Raw genomic sequence first — 26,023 nt, forward strand, 5'->3', positions numbered from 1 at the left:
CAAAGCTCTCCTGATCTTGTTCCACGGGATTTGTGCTCTTTTGTAGCCTCCTGCACTCTATTGCTTCTACAGACGACAGCCCGTGTGCTAACTCATCGCACAAAGCAAAGAGGGAAGAGGATTTGGTACAAAGTTTAAAAAAAAAAACCCCAAAACCAAAATAAAATTAACCCAGAGAAACTGAGAAAAAAAGACACCCCCCCCCGACGACGCCCCATGCCCCCCCCGGTGCGGATGAGGTATACACAGAAATCAAAGTGGGATGATTAAGGCTGTTCTTGAAAGAAAAGGGGTGCCCGGCGGTGGGCGCGCTGGCTGCGTGGCGAGGGCGAGCGCGGCCCTTTCAATGCTTCCAATGGCTTCGGGGTGGCGCCGCGTGCCGGGACACGCGCCCGGCTGGCGGCTGTGTCGGCAAAGGCCGGCTGCGCCGCCTGTCAGAGTCCTATGGCCTCATATTTCTGTAGTGAAACAGTGTTAGGTCCTAGCTGACACGCTCCGGGGGCTCCCCAGTGGGGCCGGGAGCGGGCCGCAGTGCAGGGGGCGTGGGGACGGCCCCGGCGGGGCGGACAGGGTCGGGAAGGAGGAGCGGTGCCCACAGCGCCCAGCCCTCGGTTTGCAGGGGGGGAAAAACCTATGAAGAGGCCAGAGCTGGGGTTCGGAGGGAGCAACTCTGCGTATAATCTTGAGAAAGGGCTGCGGCCCACCTACGGGGCCTGACCCGATGGCCCGGATCAGGCCCGCCTCCTCGGGGTGGCCGCCGGGGCTCGCCACGTGCCGCGCCGGAGCTGCTCGCCAGGCGTGGGGGGCGCTCGCCCCAGGGCGTCTGTCAGTCTCCCGCTCGGCCGCCGTTTGGTCCAGCATCCAGGGATTGCCCTGCTTTCAAAAGCTTGCAAGAGACAGAGAGAGAGGCGTTAGCCCGAGTGGTGACATCCCTGCAGAGGGAACCCCGCCGAGCGGCGGTGCCGGCCCGAGCGAACGGGCGGCAGCGAGCCAAGCGGCACTACCGGCAGAGCAGCTGCCGCCGCCCCCGCACTGGACGGGCTCCCAGTGCAAAGCTTGGGCTGCCCAAACCTTCCCTGCAAACCCGGGGTCTGCACCAGCATCCTCATGGCATCTGCCCACACGGTGCTGCCAAGACCAGGGAAAAAGGCCAAGTCCCCACACCTCGGCTCGGGGCTGGCGCTCGGGCATGAGGATGGGGACCAGTGGCTCAGTGTGAAGGGGATGGAACTGCACCATGTCCTGCTCACCCTGGGGGCAGGGAGCAAAGCAGGGCAGGGCTCAGTGGGTGCCAAGGGGGACAGCGGTGCCGTGGGAGCCCCGGGGATGGCATGGTGGGGAGGACTGGTGTGATGGAGGGGACTGATGTGATGGAGGGAAGTGGTGCGATGGAGGGGACTGGTGTATGGCTGTGTCCCGGACACTCACCGTTATACTCAGAGTCTGGCGCCGCATGCTGAATTCACTGGCTTCTTCATAGGTTTTTCCACTGCAACGACTCGATCTCCGCTCGCTTCCCAAACTCCTGTGGTGGGAGGGAACGGGAGGAGCTGGGGGGTGTCAGGCACAGCTGGGGCAGGAAGAGCTCACGGCGCAGCGTGTGACGCTGGCTGCACTCACCTTGTGCCGTTCTCTCACCAGAACGAAGTGAACTTCTTGCCAAAAGCCGACACCGCTGCACGGAAGCCAGGAGAGGTGTCAGCACGGCACAGCTGCCCCGGCCGCCCACCTCCCCAGCCCCCAAACCACTGCTTTTGCCCCAAACCATGGGAGCCCTACATCCCACCAGCTGCTCCTGGCCATACCCATGGCACCCAACACCATCTCAGTGCAGAAGAGCATCGCTGCCCTGTCCCCATCTCCTGGAGCAGCTCACCTTCAGTCAGTTTGCCTGCTTGTTCCGCTGCCCCCCCTGGCAGGATTTTGGAGAAAACACTCTCTCCTTCCGCTCCGGGCTGCCCTGTGGCTGTGCCGGTGGGACCACGCGGCCCAGCTGCCCTCGGACCAGCCTTGCTGTCTGTTGGGGGACAAATGAAACCACTGTTAGCAGGGGACAGGCCTGGCCCGGGGGGCTCGGCCAAGCCCCCGGGGTGCCAAGCAGCCGGTGCGGTGGGGACAGCACCATGCCGCTGGGCCCACTGACCTGCTGCTCCCAGGGGCTGTGCTGCGGGTGCTCTCCCTGGCTGCTGTGGCACTTTCACTGTGGGTTTGGATGTGTCCGTCTGCTCCACTTTCGGCTAGAACAGGGAAAACAGTTCTCAGGGCTCACCCTCCCAGCAGAGCATCCTCTGCAGGTGGCCCCAGGCTGGGAGGTGACACTGAAACCCCTTAACACTGTGGGGAAAATGGCCCTGCAGCCCCAAAATGGCAGGGAGGGATCCAGGGCACAGGGTTGTCCCCTCCCAGGTCCCCTCAAGGGGATGGCTGCTCCTGCAGCACACAGGGGCAGCCATGGTGGGCACACAGATGGGATATGCCTTGCCCCACGGCTCCCATCCCCAACCCTTCCCCTGCCAGCCCTTGGCCTCAGCTAGCCCAGCCAGTCCTGGGCAGAGCCGCAGGGTGGGGAGGCAGCCAAGGCAGCCGAGCCCCTACTTACCGGCGGTGCTGGTTGCCCACCCGGCTGCGCGTGGAGCGTGGCTGGCGTCTTCCCTGCTGCCTGGGCTGGCCCTGGCTGCTGCTGTGGAGGCCGGGACGATGGGGGTCCCTGCGTCCTGCCCCTGGCCTCGGGCTGTGCCGAGCCTGCCGGCTGGGCAGCCTGCCGCGCTGCCGGCTGCTGCCGCGCCGCTTGCTGCCCTGCCTGCTGCTGCCTGGCCGCTGACTGCTGCGGGTGTGCGAGGGGCTCCGTCTTCGGCGTTGGGGTGGCCAGCCCGTGTGGCTGGGGGGGCTTCTGTGCCTTGGGAGTCTCGGTGCCGTGGTGGTGAGCAGCGGGGCGAGACGGCGGGGTGTACTCAGAGGAACCAGGGCCGTAGGGTGCAGGCGTGCGGGGCTCGGGCTGCTGTGCTTTCTTCGGGGCGGCCATTGGCCCATGGCTGCGGGGCTCGTGGCGGCCAGGCTCCCGCGGGTGCTGCTTGGCCGAGCGGCGTGGGGGCTCATCACCAGCATGCCGGGAGGTACCGGCATGGCGCCCGTACTCCCCGTGGTGCCGGTGCTCGCGGTGCTGGGGGTAGTCATCGTGCTGCCACGGGTCCTCGTCGGGGGGCTCATCGTAGTCGTGGTAGGTGTGCTTAACCGGGGGTCTCTTCTGTGAGGAAGAGTGGCCACCGTAGTGCCTGACCCTCTCCGCCCGCGCCTCCCTGGGCTTATCAAACCAGTCTGTCTCCTCCTGACCCAAATGATAGGCTTCGGAAACCAAAAACAAACCACAGTCAATCTCTTGCTCGAGGCCACCCGGGTGGAAGCCATGCAATGAGGTGGGAGAGGCAAGCAGCGGGCACACGTGCAGGGGACAGCCCGTGCTGGTGGGGACGGGACGCGGCGCGGCACGGCACGGCGGGGCACCGCATGGGACCGGCTAACACCGAACACCCGGGGTGGGGGGAGGAAGGCACGTGTCAAGCAAACTGAGGTGGTGAGAGTGTCTCTGCGTACAAGCGGACGGGCATGCCCCGGGGAAGCGCCATGCTCTGGGGTGGTCACCACGGGGAGCCGTTACCTTCACTGTCCGAGACAACGCAATGGGCATCGTCCATGCCGTAGCCCTCCTCGTGCTTGTACGAGTGACTCCTTGGCACGTCTTTGATGTGCTCTTGCACATCAGGCAATGAGTGACTGGAGCAGAACTGGGAACAGGGGTCCCCCGCTGACTGGGGGCCGGGCCCCCCCACAGCACGTGAACCCCCCACCGCCTTCCCCAGGGGGCTGACGGGGCTCTCCTCCTCTGAGGGCTGTGTGCGGATGGGCACCCGCCCGCGGCTCTGGCTCATGCCAAGGGATGAGGGCTTGGAGCTGCCTTTCTGGGGGCGCTCCGCACCCTCCCGCTCATAGGACTTGCTCCGGCCGCCTGCCTCCCGGCTGGAGGACTTTTCCACTCCGTAGCCGGAGGAGCGGGTTCTGCTGCCAGCAGAGTAGACCCGCTCCTCCTCGTCCACCAGATCCCGGCTGGAGACACCGTAGTACTTCTGCTGCTCGTAGACGTTCTTCTTCAGGCCGTAGGTGATCTCCTCCTGCAGCTTCTTGGCCCTGGAGGCCACGTTGCTGCTGCCAACTGAGGTTGTTGCTGCGTAGGAGGCTAGGTCTGACTCCACGTCTTTGGCTTCTTCGATGGGGGAGAACTTGGAGATCTTCTGCTCCATGCCCTGCTTCCTGTGCTTGCTGCGCTTTGAGGAGACAACGGCGGGTGCCAGGTTCTTGGATGAATGCTTCGGCAGTGCTGCACCAGAGCTGTGCTTGTCCGCCCGTGAGGAGTGTCGGTATTCACTGTCCCCGTAGTAGTAGGAAGAGCCGGCGGAGCTCCCTGACACCCTACCATTGCTCTCCGCACCCCGGTGGTAGCTGTTCTTCCCTCGATGGTCGGGGCCATGGTGGTCGTAGACGTCCTCCTCAGACTCCTCTTCGGCTCTGGTGTAGCAGCAGGGCCGGCCAGAGCCCTCGGTGTCCCCCAGCTCACTCTTCTCTCTGCCATGGCGGCCATCGGCACCCATGCCCACCGGCTCTGCTTTCTGCCCCTCCACCGCCGGGGTCTCCTTGGTGAGTTCACTGATGTCCTCGATCATCACGTAGTTACGGGGGATGTTCTGCTCCAGGCTGGTGTAGAGGGACTCGGAGGAGAAGCTGGCCGAGGGGCCCTGTGCCATGCTGGCTCTCTCAGCTGGCCGGGCCTCGGGTGCCTTGTACTGCTCGTAGCTGCTGCTCACCGTCGTGGCGCTGAAGGTGACATCAGGGACGGCAGAGGAGCTGGTGGCCGTGCTGATGACCTCATAGTTGGTGGGGATCTTCTGCTCCAGGTCAGCCAGCGAGGTCTGCCGTGGCTTCTGGTGCCCACTGGCCATCTCTGCTGGGCTCTGGAAGACGGTGGGCTGCGCCGCTGGCACAGCAGCCACCCCGGCGAAGGCGCTAGGGGCTTGGTAGGGGTTTTGGGGCCGGAAGCCTGGCTGGCCTGGGGTGCCCAGCTCCGGGTATGCAGTGCTGGGGGCTGGGAAAGCGCCAGGTGAGGCAAAGGCGGGCAGCGGAGCTGCCGGCAAGCCATCCTGTGAGGTGCTGGCCGCGGGGTACTGGGGGGGCTGCAGGCGTGCCGGCGGGAAAGCAGCGGGGCCCTGTGGGGCGGGGTATGGGTAGGCGCTGTAGGAGGCAGTGGCGGCGAAGTCGGGGTACTGCCCGGTGGGCGCGGGGCGCAGGCCAGCGCTGTCGTAGGCAGCGAGGCGCAGGCTATGCAGCTCACTGTCAGACAGGTAGTCACGGCGGTCCCCAGGGCAGCGCAGGTAGGGGTGGTCCCGCCCTCCCCCCCGCTCCTTCAGCAGTGACTCCTTGCGCTGGGTGATGCCCAGCTCCAAGTACTTCAGCTTGGCGTCGATCTCCTTCTCCTCCTCATCCAGTTCCGCCTGCTTCTTCCGCAGCTTGGTGGCCTCATGCTCCACCAGCTTCAGGTCGCGGTCCAGCTCCTTCAGCAGGCTGGCCTTGGTGACTGGCGCAGTGGCCTTGGGGGCCAGGCTGCTCAGGTAGAGCTGGGGGGTGGCTGGGCTGGCCAGGGGGATGTGGGGCTCCTCAGGTGGTGGGCTGGGCAGCGTCCGCTTCACCTTGCGCGCCAGCGGGCTCGACTGCAGCCCCCCCACCTGCAAAGCCAAGGGACACCAGGTCAGGCATGCGGACGGGCGTCTCCCCGTTTTCCCCGAGCATCACGGAGCTTCTCCCGTGCCCCAGGGTTGCGGTGAGGTGGCCTGCTGTGCACATGTCCCCCCATGCACCGAGGAAGCGGCGTTTATGTAAAAGTGCAATAAATAGGATGGAAGTAACAGGCAGGGCGCTTTCCGTGAGTAATTACCGGGGGTGGCAGCCAGCCAAGCGCCGGGCCAGCCGTGTGTGTGCCGCTGCCTGCCACAAAAACTGCTTTCCGTCCTCGGGTGCTTTGCAGCGGGGCTCGGGGGAGCAGCCGGGGACTGCTGCTGCCCTGGGCACTGCCCTGGGGCTCTTTGCCCTTTGCCTTGGCAGCCCAAGGCAACTGCAGTGTGTGGGGGCAAAGGTGGGAGCGAGAGTCACCACAACCCAAAATGGAGCCATGCGTGGCGGCTGCTCCTCAGGAGAGGAGGGGGACCCGGCTGGGGCAGGGGGCAGGGGACAGCCCTGATCCTGCCACCCAGCCAGCTCCTGCCCACTGACGGGCTTATGCAGCCGGGGGAGCTCCAGGGCCTCCCGCCAGCTGCCAGCTCCTGGCTTTGGTGCACGCATCTGTGCCCGCTGGCTGCCATCAGCTGCTGTGGGAAGCCAGACTTTTAAAATATTAATTGCCGCAGTGCTAATGAAACTGAAATGTCCCAAGGTGCCTCCTGGGGCTCTTCCCCGAGGGAAAGGTTGTTCCCCGCACCGACGTACCTGGGTGCCGGGGAGCAGTGGGTGCTGGTAGAGGGAGAACCTGTCCTTGCTGGCCTCCTCGGCGGTGGGGCTGATGGGCTTGGGGTCGGAGAGGGAGCGCTGCATGGTCTTGATGGGGCGCGGCAGCGTCTGCTGGCGCTGAGCCGAGTCAGTGGTGAAGTGCTTCTGCGGGGGGACGTGAGCCTTGTTCAGCCGCTCGCTGGTGGCGAAGGAGGACTCTAGGAGGCGGTGGGGAGAGAGGGGGGAGACGGGTGAGTAGAGGACCTGTGGAGAGCGGGGCGGCTGGCGGGTCACCAGCTGGGAGAGAGACTCGGCTGGCAGATGGGACTGGTAGCCGATTTCCAGGGGATCCGGCTTCTTCTTCTCAAACTTGCCGAGGGTCTGCTGCCGCACGGCGTGGGGATCCAGGGGGCCCGTGCTCACCATCTGGATGTTGGTGGAGTAGGGCGGGATGGTGGTGGGCACCGTCAGCTGGGGGACCACAACGCCGGGCTGGGGGGCTGGCTCTGGCTCCGTCTGGCAGGCCAGGCTCTCGCCCCGCTGTGTCTTCTCCGGGGCTGAGATGTACTTGACTATCTCCACCCGGGGGTCATGGGTGGTGATGTGGATGGAGGGGGAGACGCGGAGGAGCTGGTCGGGCTCTGTCTGCACTGAGCAGTCGCTGATGGTCTGGATGCCCACGCTGGCCGTGCCGCGGGCCGCCCCCTCCGGCTTGCCCTCGGCGCCGGCCTCGGTGTGCCGTGAGGGCCGGGAGCGCCGGCGGCGCACAGGCTGCTCCCACTCCCCACTGTCCTCCTCATCTGTCTGCACGCTGCAGTCGGCGCTGCGCCGCGCCCGCCGCCGCCGCGACAGCAGGTACCGCTCCTCGCCGTCCTCCTCATCCGTCTGCACGCTGCTGTCTGCCGTCTTCCTCGCTGTGAAGGCCTCCCGCGCCGCCTCCTTCTCATATGCATCCCGCAGCCGCGGCATCGAGTTCCTCTTCTTGATGCCCCGGCTGGGCTCCCAGGGCTCCTCGGCTTGCAGTGACATGTCTGAGGCCGAGCTGCTGAGTGGCCGCTGCAGTGCGGGGTAGCGGGGGCCAGCGGGCCCCTCCGGCGGCACCTCGCCTGGTGGGGGCCACACCTGACCGTTGTGTGGTGGGCCCCGCAGCGCCTCGGCGGGCCCCTCAGGAGGGCGGGTGGTGGGCTCGGCGGGTGCAGGGAAGACACTCTTCTGCCGCTTCTGCTCCTCCAGCTGCTGCTGCAGCTGGTGCTGGAGCTGGTGGATGTGCTCGAGCTGGAGGCGCTGCTGGGCGAGCTGCTCCCGCTGCAGTGCCAGCTGTGCATGCCGCTCCTCCTGCTGCTGCTGCAGCACCTGCTGCTTGATGCACTGCAGCTCCTGCAGCTCCCGCTGCACCAGCAGCTGCTCCTTCTCCCGGTGCCGCTGCAGCTCTGCGCGCTCCCTTTCCAGCTCTTCCTGCAGCCGCAGCTGCCGCAGCTTCTCCAGCTCCACGCGCTCCCGCTCCAGCTGCAGCACGTGCTCCTGCTGCTTGCGCTGCCGTTCCTCCTCCCGCTCCCGCTCCTCCCGCTGAGCCCCGTCCAGCAGCGGCTTGGGCACCGCGGCCGCCTGCCCGCCCTCCTTGCTGGCTGCTGGTGCCGCCGACCCCTCAGCACGGGGAGCAGCCCCTGCTGGCTCTGCTCTCTGCAAACCACCGGTGGGGGCGGTGGGGGCTTTGGGAGCCGGACCAGCACCCACCGCTGCCGGTGCTGTGCTGATGGGCTTGCCCAGGTAGACGGGCGTCTCCATCAGCGAGGCCGCTGGGGCTGGCCGGCTGGGGGCCGGGTAGCGGTAGAGGCCCTGTGCCGCCAGCGGGACACGGGGGGTGACGACCGGCAGCCTGGCCAGGCTAGCCAGCGGGACCGCCGCCATGCCGCCCGGGCCGTAGGGTCTGTACAGCCCACGCAGCATGGGCCGCAGCACTGAGGCTGGCTGGGTGGTGATGGGCAGCGTGGAGGCGATGGGCGTGTTGATGGTGGAGTAGATCATGCCGTCAGCGGCCCGCACGGTGGCGGTGGAAGGGAACATCTGCCGGATGGCACCCAGGCGGACGCCGGGGACGTTGTACTGTGCCAGGCCCTGCCGCGCCTCAGGGAAAGTGGGGTTGTACATCCCGCCAGGTTTGGGGGGCATGGGGCCCTGCTGCTGAGCCGCCAGCCCTCCTGTGCCCCCCAGCCCGGCGCTGGGGCCGTAGGGCAGCAGGTCGGGGCCATTGGTGTGCCGGCCCCCATACTGGTCCATGGAGTTGAGGGCGGCGCACATGCGGCTGATCTCGCGCGCCGTGGTGGCACTGTAGTGGGCCAGGCTGGACTCCTGGAAGCTGGCCAGGTCCCCCCGGGGCGAGAAGCGGTAGTCGGAGTAGATGTTGGAGGCCGAGCTGTACCTCCGCATGGGGAGCGGGTGGCCCAGCAGCTCTGCCGGCTGGCGGAGGTCGGAGAAGGAGCCGTACTGCAGCCCCTGGCCCAGGTAACCCCCCTCGGCGAAGCCCACGCTGTAGGAATGCTTCATGGTGCTGAGGTCCACGGCAGCATCACCCGCTGGGGAGGGGAAGGGCTGATCCCCCTTTGTGGGATAGTAGTTCATTCCGATTTCGGAGAGGTTCGTGTCTGACATGGAGGAATAGAGGCGGCCGAAGGCGCCGGTGGGGTAAAACTTCTGCTCCTCGTAGAGCGCGGGTGCCGGGGCCGGCTGCTCCCGGTAAGGAAAGGTCTCTGGCAGCTCTGGTTCTCTGCTGCTGTAGAGGGGCCCGCTGGCCTTCCGGCCAGGTGCTGCCACCTCCCCCGCTTTCTTCTCTGGCATCTTGGAGGTGGGATTGAAAGTGCCTGTGCAGCTGCTGCCAAAGGGGAACTTGTAGACCACATCGCAGCAGGCCACCTGGCTCTCCGGCTTCACGCCCGTGAGGTCTAGCACATTGGCTGGCGGCTCCTCCTTCAGCACTTTGGTCACTGGGCCGGCTGCTGCCTCTTCCATCTGCACCATCATCACCTGGGACTTCTTGCCACCCAGGGCGAGGAAAGGGCTCTGGCTCTTCAGCTCCACCGGCACTGCTCGGTACAGCTCTGAGCCCGGCTCTGGTGGGAAGGGCTGTGGGAGGCTGACGACGTTCTGCGCCCCGCCGGTCTGCGTGATGAGCATGTCCTTCTTCACCATCTGGCCCGGCACGCCGTACCTCACAAACTTGGTCTGGGGGGCAGTGGTGGGCTCAGGCTTGCTGCCAGCTGCCCCGCTGGCTCTGACAGCAGCCGTCTGGACACCCTGCTCCACCTGCTTCATCTGCGCCAAGCACACTGGGCTCCCGGTCCCCTGCCCAAAGTCAACCCGGCTCTGGAAAGGGTCTCCATAGACCACGGGCTGCTTGGACTGTGAGAGGAGCATGGGGGAGGCGATGGCCAGGCCGGCAGTGCTGGCTGCTGCAATGATGGCGTGAGGCTGCTCCTGGGCATTGAGGTTGATGATCAAGGGCTGGATGGCTGTGGACTGCCGGCTCGGGATGTGGTCCAAGGTCAGGCAGTACTTCCTGGCCTCAGTGGCCAAGGAGGTGAGATCCATGCCTTGGTCCGTTATGATGATGGGAGCAGACTTCAGCGCGGTCCGTAAGTCCACGGCGTTAGTGCTCGGCGCCTTGGGCCCTGGCTCGACCCGGGACGTGCCAGGGATGGAGGAGATGCGGCAGAGAGAGATGTTTTCGGCGGGGAGCGCTCCCCAGCCATACAGCCCTGCGATGCCATCAGTGGCTGCAGTCACAGCGGGTGCCTTCTGGGCATGCTCCTTCACCGGTTGTGCCCTGACGTAGGCACCCGGTGGCTGCTCTGGCTCCAGTGCCTGGCTGTAGCCGTGTGCTGACAGCTGCCGGCTCAGCCTGGTGGGAGACGAGGCGGGGGATGTCGAGGAGCCGGAGCTGGCCGGCTTGGTTTGGCTGGCCGCGTCTGCTGCCAGCGTGATCAGCATGAAGGGGGCGTCCTGTGAAGAGGGCTGCCGGGTCAGGCGTGGTGAGCCCACCCGGTGCGGTGTCTGCGTCCCCTGAGCCACCATGGGGGAAGAGGTGGCGGGGCCGGCAGTGGTGGGACCCTCGTAGGGGAGGAGAGGGCTCTGTGTCTGCGTGGAAAACTCTGCTGTGGCCTTTGCAGTGTGGGTGGGACTCTGTGTGGGGGAGGTGGGCGAGAGCGGAGGGCTGGAGCTCTTGAAGAAGGGGTATGTTTTGGGCGGTGGGGGCTTGCCATCGCTTGCGGCTGGGAGCTTCTCCCTGGCTGTCTGCACACTGATCTCCACTGCCACCTTGCTTCTGCTGGCCTCCTCCGTCTGAGAACCATAGCTGACAGTGCTCTTCACCGGACCGTAGCTTCTGCCAGCTACTGATGGGGCCTCTGGAGCTGAGGAGCTGTAGCTCCGCGGTGTGCTCCCAGGGCCACCTGCTGCCGCCGTTGTCACCGTGCTGGTGCCTTTGCTGTAAGCATATGGAGCGGCGGCAGCCTTGGACACTGGGCCGGGTGCTGCTGGGGCACTCTGGAGCTTGGCCAGGTCTTGCCCCTCTTTTGCAAAATGCTGGGTGACCCGGACATCGGGAATGGCCTTGCCTGCGCTGCTGTCGGAGGTGGCAAAGGAGACGGGAGCAGAGAGCTGTGTGGGGCTGGTGCCGGGGGTGAGCGGACCCCCATTCTGCTTCATCAGGTCAGCATAGGCGCTCTCGGCATTGAGGAAGTGCTTCTCCTGGTAAGCCTCCTCCTGCCCCTTTGCCTTCTCTTCCTGCTCAAGGGCCAGGTCAAAGGAGGAGGACTGGTGCATCCTGGAGATGCTCTGCGAGGTCTGCAGGATCTCCTCGTACACCGCTCCTGCCTTTGGCAGGGCACCTGGATAGCCAGGCTGGGAGGGGCACGTGGGGCCGCTGTCATACCGGTACTCCTCGGCATACTGGTACTCGAAGCCATTCTGGCCCTCGGTGCCACGGTAGCTGACCTGCTGGTAGGCACCGCTGTAGGAAACAGCTGGCTGGGCCTGCTGGACCTGCTGCTTCTGCATCATCTCTGCCTTCCTCATCATCTCCTCGTAGGCTTCCTCAGCGCTCTTGAGGGGCTTGCTGGCGGGCTGGCTGGGGCCACTCTCCCCCTTCTCTGTTGGGGAGTACAGCGACATGAAGGTGGGCAGGTTGTACTCGCTGCCCGACTTGTACAGCTTGGAGGCCACAGCGTCAAAGCTCTCAGCCTCCGAGTCGATGGAGGGTGAGTACTCGGAGCAGGAGGAGCGGTGCAGCTCCTCCATCTCTGCTGCCTGCCGCAGCTCCTCAGTGGGGGAAGCATCCTCGATGGGGGAGAGGTTGCTGGGGGGCGTTTTGGAGCGCTCCCTCCTCCGCTGGGCCCTCAGCTCCTCCTTGTCGCGCTTGGTCTTGCGTGCCGTGCTCCGGATGCGCTGCTGCTCCACCTCTCGCATCTTCTCCTGCTCCCGCAGCAGCTCCTCTTCCTCCCGCAGCTCCTCCTCCTCTGACGAGTCCTCGATGGTGGGCAGCAAGGGGCCATGCGAGCGGTGGCGAGCCTTCCTCTGCTGCTTCACCTCCTCCAGCCGCTGCCGGCGACTGGGGCTGCTGTCGCTGTCCTCCTCCAGGGAGGAGATGGAGGTGGGTGAGGTGCCCGAGGTGTAGCTGGGCGTTGTGGCCGGCAGGGTGGAGGAGTACTCGCCCCGGGAGCGCTCCTCGGGGGACCCCGTCAGGCTCTCCATCTCCAGCTCAGGCTCCCGGTCCAGGCTGGTGTCCGCCTCCTGGCCCATCTCCATCTCCTGGCCATAGCTGGTTGTGCTGTTCAGCTCAATGGTCTTGAAGCGCCGCAGCCCACCCTGGGCCGTGCTCAAGTCGTCGCCCTCTGCTGCCTCCAGCTCCTTCCTCTCCTCCTTGTACAGGCTGCTGGGGCCATGTGGCAGGTGCCGCTTGGCTGACGCCGGCTCTTTGCCTTTCTCTGCCTCAGCCTTCTGCCCGGCTTTGGGGACGCTGTACTTGGTGCGCCTGTAGCCCTCCTCCTCCTCCTCCTCCTCGAGGTTGTCCTCCTCCGCGCTCATCTCCAGGATCTGCCTCCGCATGAACTCCTCGTCACTTGCCTCTGCCTCCTGGCCCTTGGGCCGCGGGGGCACTGGGGAGAAGCCCCCCTCGCTGCTGTCCTCTACGTAGTCATGCCGCAGCTTGCTGCCGAACTCATCCGAGGACTCCGCACTCTCCCGCCGCTCCCGCTGGTTCTCCCAGTCTAGCGAGTCCTCGTCCTCCTCCAGGATGTCCTCCAGCTCCTCATCCGAGTCAAAGGCTTCGGGGGTGATGGAGAGGTACCGTGGCCGCTGCCGCTGCCGCTGCTCCTCCCGCGGCTCCGGGCAACCCTTGCCACGCTCGGCAGGCTCCGGTGGGGCGCCCCGGCCTTCCAGGAGGGGCCGCATGCTGCTCTCCAGCTTGGTGAGCTCAGAGGGGCTGGGGGGGCTCTGCCCAGCCAGCCCGGTGCCACTCAGCTTCTCCTCCTCCTGCTGCACCAGGCCGGTGATCTCACTCTGCGAGCTGGAGATGCCATCGGAGGAGTAGCCGGTGTCGCTCAGGCTCTGGGGGCTGCGGGACAGGTCCGGGGGGTAAGGCTTGCTCCCGTCCTGCAGGCGAGGGAGAGCACAGCGTCAGACCCGGGCAGCTCCAGAGCGGCTCCCCCCGCTTCCCTCCAAATCCTCCCCTGGGGAGCATGCAGAAAGTCTGGGCAGCGTTGGGAGTCAGCCCAGCACGAAGGCTGGGGGCCAGCCCGTGTCTCCCCCAATGGCTCGACAGCAATTTGTCTGCGTGCTAATGAAGGCAGGTGACGGAGCGTGCTGCAAGCAGGGGATGGCACAGCAAACATTCTCGGGGGCACAGGCATTGTGCGACTCATAAACATGTTTGAAAAACCAGGCCCCATCAGCATTGTCTCCCCGACAGCTAACACGAGAAGGCTGTCAATATCAATTTTTTTACTACCCACTACTTAGAGACCCAGCAGTGGCCCAGCCCAGCCATAAACCTTGGGGTAGCGGTGGCTGCACGCCCTTCCCTGGGCCTGGGGAAGGAGTGCAAGGGCAGAGCTGCCTGCTGCTCTCCCCAGGCAGGCAGGCAGGCAGCTGCCCGCACAGGGAGGAGCGGGAGCACTCATAATGGGGGGGTCTGGGAAGGGGGAAGCCCTCACGCCCCAGTGCCCAGCCAGGGTGGCTTGGCAGCACCGAGAGGACAGGAGCTTTGCTAGCGGCAGCCACCTTTTAATGAACTTTAATTTCCCTGACTGATAGCCCTGCAAAGCAGCCTTCAGAAGCAGGGTGGCCCCCAGGATCCTTGTTAGATTCCAGCAGAAATAAACAGGCTGTTTTAATTGACGTTACAATTAGGCAGCGCAGGGGCAAGCCTCCAAGCTGCGGGGAAAGCATTGTTGTGCCTGGCCCTGGTGCTACTGGCAGGGCCCGTCACCCTGCCAGCACGGAGGCACCATGGACCTTGTTTGCTTTCAGAAGTGCCAGAAGCCTCTTCCCCGGGGCGCTGCACAGCAGCATGGGGCGCAGCTGTCCCCTCCTGGCTGGTGGGGACCTCCCGCCGTGCCCCCTCCCCATGGGGGGCTGTGCCGGCTGCTGCTGGGATGGTTGCTTGAGGGGGAAAACTATCCCAATGCAGCCAAATGTTTCCCCAAATTGTACTGAATTTTAAAATAGGTGGGATGAGGAGCTTGAAAAATGCCCAATGCTGCAACATGAAATGTTGTGAAACGAGTTTCCATTTGACAACACATTCAGCTGCTCTTATATTATTTTAAAACAAATCCAAAGGTCAAAGATGACCTGAACTATTGCATTATGCCCCAACTGATGTAATCCTAATAAAGAGAATACCAGCATGCTGCTATAGAGCGTGTGAAGTTCCTAAGCAGTTTGGAAATGCTGAGACAGCAGTGTTTGAGCTCACCGTTTCCCAAAAGGCTGTTTCCCGAGGCAAACGGGCCTGGCGACGTGGTTTCTGCTCTGACTTGGAATAAACCTCCCTGTTTCTGAGCATGGCCGCTGGCAGAGGCACGGCTCAGCACCGCGCCAGCCCTGGGCGGGATGTGGTCCCCAGGGATGCTCGGAGCTGGACACGCCCTGAGAGCTCACCTCCTGCTCCTTTGCCCGCGGTGCCTCGGGGGGTGCCCGGCTCTCCTTGCTCTCCACCTCCGGTTTGGGGGTCACGCTCTTTCCCTTCGGCATGGCGCTCTCAGGAGCTCTGGAAGGCTCCAGGGCAGCTTTGGGCAGCGTCTTTTCCTCTGCTGGCACCGGGGGCTTCTTCTCCACCGGGGCAGGGCTCGGGGTCCTACTCTGCTCGGCAGCCCGGAGGCTCCTCGCAGGCGAGGGCTGCCGCTCAGGGGGTGCCGCTGGCTCGGTGGGTGCCGGCGCAGGTGCTCTCTGCTGCTGGCCGGCGGCTGGTGGCTGGTGCCGTGGGGAGCCGGTGGGTGGTTGCTTTGGGGCAGGCAGTGGCATCGGGGCAGGGTCGCCGAGGCTGCCTTCGAGCAGCCGTTGAGTTTGGCAGTTCAAGCACAGCCATTCGTTCTTCTGCAAAACACAGAAAGGAGAAGTTCTGTTGAAACTCTGGGAGCTTCATCCCAGCAGGGACCTCACTGAGTTCAGCTGATGGGACACATGGCAATGGTGCAAAGGACTCAGCCAGCCCAAACCAAATAACTGGCTTCAGAGAGGCCAGGTGGTGAGCAGGCAAGTGCCAAAACACCGGTGTGGGCTCTGGAGGTGCACGAACGGCACTGGAGACATACCTTACAAACCATCTAGAAGAAGAGACCGACCATCCAGCTTAAACCTACCCCTACCCTCGTCCAGACCTCAGTGATGTTCAGCCAGAGGGACCGTGGCTATGACACAGGGATTTCACACTCTCCCCCACGACACCTCAGCATCACCAGCTCTTTTCATCTCCAGTCTTGCCAGTATTTCGGTTTTAGATTAAGTTGAACAATGAAGGCAGATTACTGCCTTAGCTTAACACTTCTCGGGCTCTATACAGTTTCTTTCTCACTCTGATTTGTTTTCCTCGATACAATAAAGGTTTAAGAGCATAATCATAATACTTAAGGATCTTTTTTTCTAGGTTATCAGAAAATACTGGGTACACAAGTATGCAAAAATTTCACGAAGATATTACCCAAAGTACACGCTGTGCAGGAAAAGAACAAGACAATCTCGTCTAGTGAAATTCTCAGCAAGAGCTGTTGTTTTATGGCCTGGAAAAAGCAGCTTGCAAGCAGGGCTGTGAGTGGCAGAGAGCCTGCGGGGCTACAGCAGGGGCTCTGCATTTTCTTTTCCTGGCTTTTCTTTTGGCACCCTGGGGGGTCTCCTGTGCCAGGGAGACCCTGCCAATAGTCCAGCACCCTGCACTTTAGTCTGAAGCCCCACAACAAATCACTGTGCTGTTACAGCCTCAGATGGTAGAAAACCAGTGAAGGGATAAGTGAAACTTCCTGAGCCGTGGGAGAGCCCCCAGCCCCGCTAGCAGGAGTGCTGCGCGGAGCCATGCATACACTGTGAGCGCAGGCTGTGTTGCAGCAGCCAGTGCAGCATTTGCCATCGCATCCCGGTGCTTGCTGCAGTGAGTGCCTCCAGCAGCAGGAGCTGCAAGCTGCCCAGTTCCTGCATGTGCACGGGGAGGGGGAGCAAGAAATCCTGCCCATGGCAGCGGTGGGGAGACGGGAGGCAAGCAAAGCCTCACGCACCCAGTGGGAACACCTCTGGCAAACCTCTCCGAGCTCTCAGTCCCTGACTTTAAGAGACCTCTGCAGCCCCACCAACACCCAGCACTGACACCCGTCATGCTGCTGGATGCTAAAAAAACAGGGGCTTGGTGAAGATGCTGCATGTGAGGCATCTCGCAGCCCCGCACTAGCACCCCACACTCTGCCAGTGACAAATGTCCTGTCCCTCTCCTGTGGTCCTGCAGCCTTGTTGGCTGGGTGTTTGGTCATCCTGCAGCACCTCTGCTCCCCCTCAGAGGGATCGGCTCTGGAGCAGCTCCCCCATACGTCTAACTTGGCTGTGGGCATTTCCCAGCTAACGTGGCCAACAGGATTAAGCTGCCCCTGAGAAAAATGTAAACGTTCGACGATCAGCTGATTTGCTAATAGCTAGTAAATCCCCATCGAGATTAACCAGATCCCATGAAGATAATAATAATTAGGCTGTATTTAAGTGCTTTACATGTCCAAGCCATTGGGTGCTCAGGAAGTCAGGGTGCCCCTCACCAGGGCGGTAAGTGGGTAAGGAGCTTATGGCAAAGACATGGCAGCACCTGTCTGAGTCTCTGTGCTTAAAGATGCTGGAAACCATGGCCCCAGTCAGGACGGGGATGGGGGCTTGCTCAACGCTGAAGTTTGCTGCCTGAGGGTGCACCACAGCAGCAGGCACAGGGTTTTTAACCATGTGGAGCGCAGGTGATGGGGAGCCAGGGCCAGTGAAGACCGGCGCACGTGGGGAAGACCAGCAGCGCATGGGCAACACCGCTGGGATGCGGAGCAGGCTCCTGGCAAAGGAATGCATCAATAATTAAAGACAGGGATGAAACCAAAGTGTGCCTGAGATGCCGTCTTAAATGAAGAGGCACTGGCATGGCAGGGCATGCTGGAAACTGGCCAGCCGGGCAGGCAGGGGGGCGAAGGCGCCGGGGGGCTGCCCAGCCCAGCCAGGTTATCAGCTTACACACCTGGGAGGGTCACTGCCCTGACCCCTCAGGCTCCCAGCCTTCCTCACCCCAAAACCATTGGGGTTTGCAGAGGAGTTATGGAAAAAGTAGGTTTCTGGAGAGAGAAACAGTGCTGCTCTGGTCATTAGGGGCAGGACAGAGCCTGGGGTGCAGGGCAGCCCTGGCCAGCACCCAAGAGTGAGCAGCTTCATTCAAGGCATCACATCCAAGCAGTAATGACTATCCCTGGTTTTAATTGCATACCGTGCGAGCGGCATTGGGAAATGCAGCATGCGGCCACAATTCCCGCAGGCTCCACTGAAGGGCTGCTGTTGTGGTTTAACCCCACTTGGCAACTAAGCACCATGCAGCCGCTCGCTCACCCTCCCCCTGCGGTGGGATGGGGGAGAGAATCAGAAAAAAAAAAGTAAAACCTGTGCGTTGAGATAAAGGCAGTTTAATAGGACAGCAGAGAAAGAGAAAGTAATAATAATAATAATAAAAGAATATACAAAGCAAGTGATGCACAATGCAGTTGCTCACCACCCACTGACCCATACCCACACAGTCCCCAAGCAGCAATCGCTGCCCCCCGGCCAACCGCCCCCTCCCCAGTTTATACACTGAGCATGACGTCGTATGGTATGGAATAGCCCTTTGGCCAGTTTGGGTCAGCTGTCCTGGCTGTGCCCCCTCCCAGCTTCTTATGCACCTGGCAGAGCATGGGAAGCTGAAAAGTCCTTGACTAGTGTAAGGACTACTTAGCAACAACTAAAACATCAGTGTGTTATCAGCATTATTCTCATCCTAAATCCAGAGCATAGCACTATGACAGCTACTAGGAAGAAAATTAACTCTATCCCAGCCGAAACCAGGACAGCTGCCCACGCTCCCTCCCGGGGGCGAGGGAGGATTTGCAGCAGCCCTGCTCACAGGGGAGCCCCCGGGGCTGCTGCTGCAATACCCCAGGGCAAAATGCGGGGACGGGGCATGGGGTAGGTGAGCATCGGGGGTCCATGTGCATGGGGGGTACGCGTGGCTCCCCCTGAGCTCCGGCATCCGCTGGCCAGTGGCCACAGCCGTGCTCGCCAACCTCCGCTGGGTTTTACCCTGCAATTGTTTTAATTTACTAATGGGTGAGAACAAAACTGTAATTAACTAAAATAGAAGTCTTCCCATGTAATTTTGGTCAATGTTACCACTTGGCAAGTTAATTAAATGCTGAATCCCCCAGTGCCACTGGGGTTTTTTTTTAACAACGGAGCCAGCGAGCTTCAGCATCATGGTTGCATATGAAGCCCCTGTTCAGTGACTCAGAGGTCTGAGAGCCTCTGCAGGAGCCAGCAGTGCCAGAGGCTTTCCAGGCTTCTCCAGAGGCTTCCCAGCTTCCCCGGTTAGCTCCTGGGTGCCAGTCCCACCGTCCCTATCACCCCCGAGACCCTCACTGCAACCTCTCCGGCTTCTGGGAGATGCACCGCCACATGGTCTTCGTCACAGTGCAAACCGCTCCCTGCAATATCATCCCTAGGACTCTGCCCAGTTATTTATGTTCTACGATACTATCTTACACAATCAAAATGATATCTATTAAAATACCAGGACAAAAATCTGTGCAAAATAAGATAAGCAGCATGAGGTATAAGTATCTCACAAGCCAGATCTCATCTCCCAGCACTAAATGCGGTGAATCTCACCAGAATATTTCATTTATTTGCTGACAAGTACTGTGCAGGGCTCATCACTGTGACAGATGGGTGCCTGGAAAATATGGAAAACACTTCTGGTATCTGAATCAAGATCCAAATTAACAACAAGAACCTCATAAAATCACTTTTCAAGCACTCCTCTCAGTCCTGCTTGCAGGAAACTCACATTTTGGAGGGCTCCTGACATCCAGACACCTTCTACGCCCCCTCCCAACAGCAGAAGTTGGGACATGTCACTGTATGATCCCATCTCCCAAGCGCTCAGCACCCTGGTGCTAAGAACACTCCAGCTCTGTCCATACCGTGGATGGGTTTTAGCACAGTTTTAAAGGAAAGGGACTGAGTCATGCTTGATCACTGGATGCCAGGGCTGTTTCAGATCCATCTCAGGCAGTGCCTGGGATCTGGCTGGCAGGTTCTCCATCCTCTCAGTGCTCCTGTGCCCTTCCCTCCCTTTGGCAAAGATGCTCTCTCTGCCAGCAGCCTCCCTGAGTGAACCCCGGTGCTCATTCATTTTGCTCCCCGGATGCTGCTGCCTGAGTGCTGTCTGATGCTCTCTCCCTCTCTGTTTCAGCCCATTCCCACAGCTGAACTCTCCTGAGCCCCTCCAAATCACCTCCCTGCAGCTGGAAGCACTGCACACCCCTGCCAAACCCCTTCAACCGAGCCACTGCAGTTTTAGGACGGGGAGCGTGCCGACCCGTGCTAGCCGGCGCTTCTCCGGGACGCTCACCTATGGAAGAGAGGACGCACATCACGGTCCCAACCACAGCACGTTCACAAAATACATTTTCAACCTCGTGTGCCATCAGCAAATAACCATGGGCCTGGTTTTACCTCCGCCCCAGCCCTTATCTCTCCTAAGAAGCTAAGGCAGTGATGTGATTTGAGAGGAGGGTGAGGAAACGCGCCGCGATGGTGGAAGCACCAAAGATCAGGAGACGAGATGGAGCAAATGCAGGAGATGCTCGTCGGAGCTGTGCCTGCGGTGGGAAGAGACTGAAGAGGATTCAGCTGGCCCCAGTGCCAGCAGGGGACCAAGACCAAGGGGGATGTGGAGGCAGCAAGCAGGCAGGGGCAGCCCTGGGGAGCCGGGGGGACGGGCAGTGCTGGCTGTGCACAGCCGGCAGTGCGTGCACACGTGTTCACACACTGCCGGGGGACAGCCGCGTCCAGGATGGGGCAGGGCAGAAAGAGTGGGGTGTGCTATTGCTCCAATGGAGCGATTGCCAAAAAATTGCCTTTTTCCAATAAAACCACCCTCGAAATCCTGCTCAAGCTAGCTGCAGAGCTGCTTGTGCTTGCTAACTGCATTTCTGCTGGCATATGGGTGCTGCTTCTGAAGTTTACACATGCATATATCTATATCTATATCTATATCTATATCTATATCTATATCTATATCTATATCTATATCTATGTATATCTCTATATGTATTAAAAAAAAAGTGTAAATAAAAAAGAAGCGCTAAATGCAACTCAAACACCATTCAGCAGATTGGGTCGTGTTTCTGGAGCCCAGCTGGCCACGTGCCGATGCCTGCCTGGCTTGGGGGAGCAAGGGGAGCTGGCAGGCTCCCCGGGGAGTCACTGCACATCCTTCCCACTGCCCAGTGGGAGGCTGTTGCAGGCAGCGCAGCAAAGAGCCAGTGTTCCCCCAGCGTAAAGCCACGGGCTCCCAGGACGGTCTGCAGGGAAAGGCAGTGAGGGGACTGCACACACCTCCCGCAGCCGGGTTTCCTCGGCTGCGAACTACTCCAAGCTAATTGACTTATTTATCATCAACTGGGCAAGTATTAGTGCAACCACGGTTCACAGATTAGCCCAGCTGAAAACCACCACAGTTATTTCAATCCCTTGCTAAATATAGCATTTGACTAAGAAACCCAGTGATGTGTTTTCCAGCATCAGCCTGCTCTTATCTGTTCTCATGGCCTCTCTCAGGCTGATGGAGCCAACAGTCCCTCCCCAGCTCTGTTTTAGATGTGTGTGATGTATCAGTGGCCTTCACACCACAATAATGTGATTAAAAGCAGTGCGGGGTAATGAGCTTGCTGGGATGAGCTCTGCATCACAGCGCTCGTTTTTCTGCCTCCATCTGCTCTGCTCCATCCCTCTTCCTTCTCTGTGCTGGGACCTCTCCCAGTTGGAAAAAAGACACAGAGAAGATGGGAGAAGCTGCATGTGATGGCTGAGCGCTGGGGCCGCCGTCAGCCGTGCCAGGAGGGAAGGGAAGGACACGGATCAGCAGCAGCTTCCAGCCCCAGCTCCACGGCAGCCGCAGGGGAGATGCCCTCCCCTTGCACCCAGCTGCTGGCCAAAACTACCCAGGGGGACCTGGAGCAGAAGCAGCAGTGTCTGCCCTACCACCCATCTCCTCTACCAGTGCCACAGAGAGGAGAAGGCAGAGCAGAGACAGGGAGCTGGACAACAGCCAAGTGCTGAAGTGGCCATCGCAGTCCTGCTCCTGCAGCGCCCAGGAGCATCCTCCTCTCTCAGCTCTCCCTTCTCCTTCCCCCTGCATATGCCTCATGCTGGGGATTTTTTTTCCTTCCTTGCTCCTGGCCACAGCAGGGATGCACCAGCCCTCCACAGCACAGCCCCGGGGTCAGAGTATTAGCACCCAGGGTGTTCACAGCCTCCCACCCTGCCGTTCGATGCACCGCATAGCCAGCAGAGGATTATTCCAGCTGAAAGTCTTCGACTGATGAGTAATAGCAACGTTCCCCTCTGCTCGCCTTCGAGGAATAGCTGTGCTCTTGCCAAGTCCAGCTTATTCCACTGCAGCAGCCGATGGCCAGGCTGGTGAACGCCACCACGGTAGGGAGAAAGAGGTGCGAGCCTCTGCGGCCGTAGGAGAGCTGCAAGCGTGGTTTCCACCAGCACGGCCAGCCTGGAGAACCTGTGACTCCTCGCCCAGCTGCAAACCCCAGCAGCCATGCTCTGGGGTCAGGGCATCGCCACCCTGGGCAGCCCCTCCTGCAGCAGACGTGGAGATCTGCATAAAACTGATGGGCTTTTTGGGGCGTTGACCTGTGGACAGGGGCATACGCTGCTCTGCTCTGTCTCCTGAGCTGTCCCATGGCTCTCAGCGAGGGTCCTCCCCAAATTTGGCTTGATAGAGGCTAGAGGAAAAGGCCACCAACTCTTCTGCGTTATTAGGAATTGTGGTGTTAGAGTCAAGCTTAGACTACTTTTCCATATAATTATTTCACTGTTGGGCCCAAATTATTTAATTCCATGGAGCTGGGAAACAAGCTCGCCTCAAAATGCCTGACTCAAATGCCAAAGGGCCAGTTGGGTAACCAGTTTGGATCGTCTGGCTAGGACCCCAGAATAAAGCCCCCCTCCAACTCCCGCATCCAGCTGAAGCACCCACAGCCAAGCGGCTCTTGGCACAGCCCAGCTCTGGAGCATCTCAGCACCCGCACCCTTGTGTGGCTGTAGCCCTGAGGCTCCCCCAGCTCATCTCTGCCCTCTGCCCATCTTCCACCACCTCCAAAATTAGGGCAGCTGCTGCAGCAGGAAGCACCTTCTGTATTTTCGGAGCTTAAAAAAAAATCTTTTCGAATGGCAAGAATGTTTTTAAGTCAAAGGATTGAAACTATTTTGCAATCAAGGAAGTGTATTTCCAAACGAGCCCGATTGCGAGAGCCTGGGTGCTGTGTGGGCTGTGTGAAGGGGCTGCTAAAAAAGGGTACACAGCTGTCCAAAATTTGGAAACCGGTGCTTTTGCAGAATATATATAGACATCCCTCCCCACTCAACATATTTCCTTCCAGTTCATTAGATAAAAAAAAGATTTAAAAATCAGTAGGATATTGAGAGCACTTTGATGCTTTTGGCTTGTCTAAAAGCCACGGGACCGATTCCCAGGGCTGCAGGTGAGCATCCATTGCCCTGGGAACAGCCTACTGAGCATCGGTGTCACCGCCACGCTTCTGCAATAACACTGACGTCCAGCAATAAACCAGCTGCCATCAGGAACAGGAAGTATCTCCCAGCATGGCAATGGCGGTGGAGATGAGTGCAAGCTGGTTTGCCTTGAGATGGGGAGGAGGTGGGACATGGAGGCCAACCACCTCTAGGTGGGAAATAGGCCATCCTCTGCTTTACTATTTGAAGAAGAGAAGACTAGTTTTGGGGCTAGACGTGACCACCAGAAATGCCCATCCTCACTCAGACCCAACAAGTTCACCCACCACCTTCTGCACCAGGCCATCCCTCAGCACTTTGGTTCAGATAAAATACAGCCTTGATTTCACATGGTTGCCACCGCTGGGGAGCAGCTTTGATACTCATTTATCCCCCTTATTTCCAATCTGGATGTGCTCCCTTTTTTTCCTGGACATTGGCTACCACCATGCATCTTCTGCTACCTTGACCACTACCCAATGTCCTCTTCTGCAGTGAGCAGGTGGAGATAAAGCTGCCTCTGGCATGGGACAGACTCAAGACAGAGCATCTTTTCAAAGAAGTGGGAGAGACAACACATCCAGGCTGGGGGCCTGAGGGTGCCATCGCAGGAGAAAACGCATGAGCATGGCGCTGCATATTTAAGAAAAAGGGAAAACACAAAGAGTTAGAAAAATAGAAGGAACAAGAGAGCAACTCTCAGATGCTGAAAGCGCTTTTTGCTTTCCTTTTCACTGAACCTTACTATTTCTCTTTGTTTTATCTCGGAGAAAGAGCTAAATTAACTACCAGCTCAGTTCCAAAAGACTGGATCCAAATGGATGAAGAATTAAGAAGATTTTCTGTTCACAATAAAATCCAGCCAACGGTATTTAAAGCAGCAGAGGGTTTGGTCTGGTTTTCAAAGATTAGCTATGGCTGTCCCAAGGAAGACAAGCTCCGATTTTCCCATTTTGCTCCAATGTGACGTTTATAAAGCTGTCTGGATCATTTACAGTTGTTACAGACCAGACCGTGATGACCACCATTTAACCACGGGGAAGAGAGGGACGTGACTCTTGTCCGCTATCATGTCCCAGCTTCCCGTTCCCTCTTGCCCACACAGAGACCATTTGCTCCCCCAGGACCCCGCTGGGTGCCCGCTCCAGCGCTGTCAGGGATGCACCCGCTGAGAAACCACATCTTCTCAGCAAGCCCTGCCGCTAACATCACGACTCAGCTCTGCATCCAGCACTAAAACCCACCAGCACAGAGGCAGGAGTCTATTTTTTCCCTACAGATAAAGTAATACATTGTTCATTTTTGTTTGAATCGATCCAGCCGTGCATTGTAATTTACTCCGTGATGTAGTACTCCTTAACGAGATTTATCAGCCTGCCAGCCAGTCTTATCTTTAACAGTCCCCATTATCGGGATGTATTTCTCAGCCAAGGTTAACAGCAGAAGGAGGATCTCTGAACGTGGGCTGCATGATAATAATCCTGCAATAACGCCCAGGAGACATATGTCGGGTCCAGCAGAGCCCATCCCCTGGTCACCATGGATCCTAATTCCCTTCAGTGCATTGGCATGGTGTAGGTGCGAGGTGTTTCTCGTGGCCACACTGCTATTTCACACATATGTTTGATGAAATAACCGTGTCTATTCAGGAACCATTTGAATCCGTATGCGGAAGATTTCAAGTTTGCAGCAAAATAATGCTTGCAAAGAGAAACCTGGCCAAAATCTGCAGAAAACAAATATAATATTCTATTCGTTTTTCAAAAAGAATGGAAGAAAATCCAAGGAAAGCTAAGTTTATCAGAGAAGTCTTATTTAATCAAAACCTTGGTTTTTCATAGTCACTAGTGTTGACTAAAATATCCAGCCATCCAACTAGCAATTTTCTGCATCTGATAAAAGTAGATTCAAGCTGTCTGATTGCTCTCTTTTAAATTGCAAAGAGCCCCAAGTGTCTATCAGGCAGCAGCTACTCACTTCCAAACCAGAATAAAATCTGCGTCTTCAAGAGCTTCAGCTTCCTTCCCATTATGAGCTCTTCAGTCCCCAGTCCCCTCATCCCCAAATCAGTCTAGCAGCAGCAAATGGGGTTTGAACCTATTTCATGATCATGATGGATCGTTTTCAAAGTGTGTTGGGGAGCCATCAGTTGTATGGCTTGGAAGCTGAGGACATCACAAACTGATGTCCTGTGGTACCTGCAGTCATATAATGCTTTCAAAACTTTAAAAATAATTCTAGTATTTTCCCAGGAGACAATCCTATATCAGCAGATACCAAAAACCCCACATGGAGGTGGGCAGGGGTACTCAGGGCTCCACCACTGAGACCCACCAAGTCCACCTTCCCGTGGTCCTTGCATGTTGGGTAGATGTACCACCAGAGGAGACATCTGCTAACAGTTGTCCTCACCTCTCCCAGGCCCTGCCAGAGAGCGGGAGCTCACCTCCGGGCTTTCCTGGCTGTTTAGCACTTGGAAAAGAGGTCACCAAAGGCCAAGGGCTTCACCTTTGGGTTGGGAGCAGCCAATGCTGTGCAGATACAGGAAGGCATCTCGGGGTAACCATGACCCCACTGATTTCAACCCTCTGCCTTCCTCTCTTTCTCCGTCCTGTTCTGTTTCTATTTCTACAGTCCCCACCAGGATTTTTACCCTGAAATACGTGTGCTCCTACAGAACTGCAAGCTTTGGTTTCTGTGGGCAATGCTGTTTGACCCCATTCAATGACTGCTGCTTCAAAAAAAGCTCATATGCCCTCTTCCAGGCTTCTAGATTGTGAGTCCCGATTTCAGCAGCAGAAATATTTTAATTAAATGAACTACCTTTATGAAATAAATCAAGTGATAAGCTTGAAAAATTAACTCTCATAATCTTTCATGCTTCTGTGCAGGTCAATAAACTATTACAGTAAAAGGCTGGGAAACGTCCTAGAAACACGGGTTGTTACAACAGAGACGGATGAGCCATTTTACTCCCCAAATTATACACATCAGCATCTTTCCATGCTTGTGCCTCGCACGCCCTCTCTTCCAACCCCTCACCTGATGCCCACAGCAAAGCTGGAGCATGGCCAGTGGCTCCCACCCTCCTAGGTCCGGCTCCCAGCCCTCCTTGTTGGGAGAGCATCTCCCTCCCTGTCCTCACCGGCTG

General features: G+C 59.4%; 1 protein-coding gene across 1 annotated transcript in view; it reads right to left on the reverse strand.

Annotated features, from left to right (window-relative positions):
* Positions 1-1,634: 1,634 nt before the first annotated feature.
* BSN (bassoon presynaptic cytomatrix protein) overlaps positions 1,635-26,023 on the reverse strand; it is a 95,776-nt gene continuing 71,387 nt past the window's right edge. The window contains exons 4-10 of the mRNA XM_075714188.1: positions 14,683-15,117; positions 6,529-13,173; positions 3,656-5,771; positions 2,600-3,342; positions 2,144-2,237; positions 1,877-2,017; positions 1,635-1,675 (exon numbers count right to left, since the gene is read on the reverse strand). Coding sequence (XP_075570303.1) covers positions 1,635-1,675; positions 1,877-2,017; positions 2,144-2,237; positions 2,600-3,342; positions 3,656-5,771; positions 6,529-13,173; positions 14,683-15,117 — 10,215 coding nt within the window. The remainder of the gene's footprint in view (positions 1,676-1,876; positions 2,018-2,143; positions 2,238-2,599; positions 3,343-3,655; positions 5,772-6,528; positions 13,174-14,682; positions 15,118-26,023) is intronic.

Source organism: Pelecanus crispus, chromosome 7, assembly GCF_030463565.1.
Source record: "Pelecanus crispus isolate bPelCri1 chromosome 7, bPelCri1.pri, whole genome shotgun sequence".
NCBI lineage: Eukaryota > Metazoa > Chordata > Aves > Pelecaniformes > Pelecanidae > Pelecanus > Pelecanus crispus.